Source organism: Nicotiana tomentosiformis, chromosome 8, assembly GCF_000390325.3.
Source record: "Nicotiana tomentosiformis chromosome 8, ASM39032v3, whole genome shotgun sequence".
Taxonomy (NCBI): Eukaryota; Viridiplantae; Streptophyta; class Magnoliopsida; order Solanales; family Solanaceae; genus Nicotiana; species Nicotiana tomentosiformis.
Window position 1 is genome coordinate 16146614 of NC_090819.1, and position 4379 is coordinate 16150992.

At 45.1% G+C, this 4379-nt stretch overlaps 1 protein-coding gene across 1 annotated transcript; it reads right to left on the minus strand.

Annotated features, from left to right (window-relative positions):
- Positions 1 to 3436: 3436 nt before the first annotated feature.
- Positions 3437 to 3925, minus strand: LOC138897110 (uncharacterized). Its single transcript, XM_070183067.1, has one exon. The coding sequence runs from the start codon at positions 3923 to 3925 to the stop codon at positions 3437 to 3439; it is 489 nt and encodes a 162-aa protein (XP_070039168.1).
- Positions 3926 to 4379: the final 454 nt, after the last annotated feature.

A 4379-nucleotide genomic window follows, 5' to 3' on the forward strand; every position in this document is an offset into this window, starting at 1 on the left:
CACTATTAAGGCTGTTCAAAGGCTAACCGGGCGTATAGCCGCCCTGGGCCGGTTCATATCGAGGTCTTCTGATAAGAGCCACCGGTTCTTCTCATTATTGAAGAAGAATAACTTTTCTTGGACCCCGAAATGCCAAATAGCTTTGGAAGAACTCAAACGGTACCTTTCGAGTCCACCCTTGCTCCATACTTTGAAGGCGGATGACCAGTTGTACCTGTACTTAGCGGTATCCGAGGTAGAGGTAACTAAAGTCTTAGTCCAGGAAGAGGAAGGTACGCAATTTCCTATCTATTATGTTAGGAGAACTCTAGGCGAGGCCGAAGCAAGGTATCCTCACCTAGAAAAATTGGCGCTCGCTTTGCTAAGAGCCTCCAGAAAGTTAAAGTCGTATTTTCAATGCCACCTCATATGTATCGTAACTTCTTACCCACTAAGGAACATTATGCATAATCTCGAGCTCTCGGGCCGGTTGGCCAAATGGGTCGGAGAAATTAGCGGGTACGATATCGAATATCGACCCCAAACTGCTATCAAATCATAAATTTTGGCAGACTTTGTGGCCAACTTCACGCCGGCCTTAATATCCGAAGTCAAAAATTAATTTTTGTTAACCTCGGGGACTTCCTCGGGGGTCTGGACCCTCTTTACGGACATTGCCTCGAATGTAAAAGGGTTTGGACTTGGCATCGTGTTGAAGCTACCTACGGGTAACGTAGTTAGGTAGTCCATTAGAACTGTGAAATTGACTAACAGGGAGGATGAGTATGAGGCCATGATTGCAGGTCTCGAATTGGGTAAAGACCTTGGGGCCGAGGTGGTCGAAGCCAAGTGCGACTCTCTCCTTGTGGTAAATCAAGTCAATGGGATATTCGAAGTAAATGAGGAACGAATGCGAAGGTATTTAGACAATTTACAGGTAACGCTGCATCAATTCAAGGAGTAGACCCTACAACATGTACCCCGAGATCAAAATAGCGAGGCCGATGCTCTGGCTAACTTGGGGTCATCGGTAGATGATGATGAATTCAGCTCAGGAATGGTCGTACAACTCATGAAATCGATAGTAGAGGAAGGCCATACAGAAATAAACTCAACAAGTTTAACTTGGGATTAGAGAAATAAATACATAGACTATTTGAAGACTGGAAGTTGCCCTCGGATCCTAAAGAATCGAGAGCTCTACGCACGAAGGCGGTCAAGTTCAGCCTATATGAAGGGACTCTGTTCAGAAGAACATTCGACTGCCCGCTCGCCATATACTTGGGACTGGGAGATATCGAATATGTATTGAGAGAAGTTCACGAAGGCGCCTGTGGAGACCATTCGGGGGAGGAATCTTTGGTTCGTAAGATAATCAGGGCTGGCTATTACTGTATCGACATGGAGAAAGATGCAAAGGACTTTGTACAAAGATGTGACGGTTGTCAGAGACACGCACGGATGATCCATCAACCCGGAGGGCTACTACATTCGGTCTTGTCACCTTGGCCATTCATGAGGTGGGGAATGGAGATTGTCGGTCCCCTTCCGTGGGCACCTAGTAAAGCTCAATTCATACTTTTTATGACTGATTATTTTTCTAAGTGGGTCGAAGCTCAAGCATTCGAGAAGGTCCGGGAAAAAGAAGTCGTTGACTTCATTTGGGACCATATAATATGCCGGTTTGGGATACCGGTCAAGATAGTATGTGATAACTGGAAGCAGTTCATCGGCAGTAAGGTGAACAATTTTTTCGAAGATCAAAAGATCAAAAAAATCTTGTCAACACCCTATCACCCTAGCAAGAACGGACATGCGAAATCAACAAACAAGACTATACTTCAAAACCTAAAAAAAAGATTGACTGATGCCAAAGGGAAATTGAAGAAAATTCTGCCTGAAGTCTTGTGGGCATACCGTACAACCTCAAAATCTAGTATCGGGGCCACTCCATTTTCATTGGTCTACAATGCCGAAGCACTAATACTGGTCAAAGTGGGAGAGCCGGGCCTCGGGTTCTGATATGGGACCGAAGAATCAAACGGTGAGGCCATGAGCACGAGCCTGAAACTATTGGATAGAAGGAGCGGGGCCGCCCTAGTCCGATTGGATGCCCAGAAATAGCGGATAGAAAGTTATTACAACCGAAGAGCCAACCTCCGATACTTTAATATCGGGGACATGGTATTAAGAATCCTAACACTGCACACCCAAAACCCGAACGAGGGAAAGCTTAGGCCGAATTGGGAAGGACCGTATCGAGTCATCAGGATTACCGGTAAAGGCTCGTACAAATTAGAAGCGAGAAATGGTGCACAGTTACTGAACAACTGAAACGTGACACACTTAAAGCGGTACTACTGCTAAGGTACAGTCTCATTTACCTTTTTATAACATTACGAATTGGACTAACACTTGCAGGAAATAACCAAAGGAGATTATGACTATTAGGTCTTAAAGCACATGTTGCACACTTTTTCCCTTGGACTGGTTTTGTCCCAAATGGGTTTTCCGACAAGGTTTTTAACCAGGCAATAGTAAATCGTGCTAACTTATATTCGAAGACTGGCTATAAATCGGAATCAATGGTCGCATCAACAATATCTGAGCCCTCTCAAGGTCAACCTAGAATACTAGGGGGCATCACCCTCGGGTTAAGTTTCTTAGCAATGAAAGAAGGAAAAGAAACTTTGTGCTCAAACATCCTAGGCTCGGTGGTTAGGATTTATTGTAAGCGCCAAACGGTCTAGTGAATCGTGCCCGCGTAGGCCACCTTAGCCATAATACAAGCTTTTACACACTTTTAATCATGTACTTTACACACAAAAAGTTTCCACCTTGCTATTACGTATTTTTGCCTTTTAAATTATCAAGCCTAAGGGCTATCCCTATCCGAGCCAAGGGCTACCCCCACTCGGGGATTGTCGTCCGAAATACGTTCGGACAACTCAGGTTATCAAAACCGAAAGGCACAAAACCTATTAGGTACTGCCTAAACCTAAAAGGCTACGACAGCCTAAAAATAGCTCGGAGACGTCCGAAGCCCATAATCAAAACATAAGGCCTTTAATAAAAATTCAAAACCTGCCAAAAGGTTACCCTCGGCAAAAGCATCATCTAAAGAACACTTAAGCATTTTTGGAAAACTTCCGATCACTCCGAGTTTTCAAATCTTCGAGCAAATAAACAATTGCATTGAGGTCAGGTTCTGTTTGGACCTCCGAAATACAAATGACTTATTACTACATTCGATTTTATGCTAAGGCATCAGAAATATTTGCAAGAATAGAAATTGCGAAAAGATGCTAAAAAGGTTGAAATTGCCAAAAGGGAAAATTTTATATATTTAGGAATATCTTTACAAAGGCCCAACAAAAACGGCCTCAAAATGAACAAAACATATGTACACGACATAAAAACTAAGGCATTCACGCTTGATCTTCACCGGACTGATTCGTTACCAGAACCATCGGGGCCTTCGGATCCTTTGGAACCCTCCACACTCGCATAGTTTCTTCGCCTCAGCCTCAAGGTTTTGAGCCTCCTCGATCTCGGTCGATAGGTCGAAGCCTCGGGCATGGATCTCTTCAAGGGTCTCCCTTCGAGACAGCCGCCTTACATATTCGGCATTGGTCTTCAGGCGGGCCTCAGCTGCTTTGACATCGGCCATGTATTGGGCCACCATCTCGTCAACATCGGCAGAGGTTGTCTCCAGCTTGGACGTCGTTGCTTTGAGATCTTTACCAAGGGCGTCCCATTCTGCGGCGACAGAGCTCAGTTGTGCTAGGAGGTCTTCATTTAGCTGAGCCGGTTTATCAGCTTTCTCCTTTGCCATCCGAAGCTGAACCTTTATCGAAGATAACTTTGCCTGGGTTGTTTCCTTCTCCGAGGCCAGCATATCCATCTTGCTCTTCCACCCATCGGCCATGACTTGGATCTCGTCCATCTCCTTTCGGAGTTGGTCGATCTGGTCAATCTTCTACTGGACCTGCGAGGTTTTGTCGTTAACCACTACGACTAGTTCCTCGTTTCTAGCTTCTAAGATCTTTACATTTTCAACCAAGTCGGCATACTTCCACCTAAGGGTGGCACGTGGGTCAGGTCGGGCCCTAAATGTGCCTAACGGACCGGTCTCGTGGGTCGTAGTTCCGGGCCGATCCCGATCCTTAAATAAATGGGATAAAAGGTCCCGACCTAAACATGCTTTTAGATGGAACCGGCCCAGGACCGAACCCATGAACTCATGGACCCGGACTAAACGGGTCGGGCCCGCAGTCTTAACGGGCTAAACGGGTCGGGCCCACAGTCTTAACGGGCTAAACGGGCCCAACGGCAAAGTAATAATTTTTAAAAAAAATTAAATAAAAATTAGAGACAAAAAGATATTAAAAAAATATCTA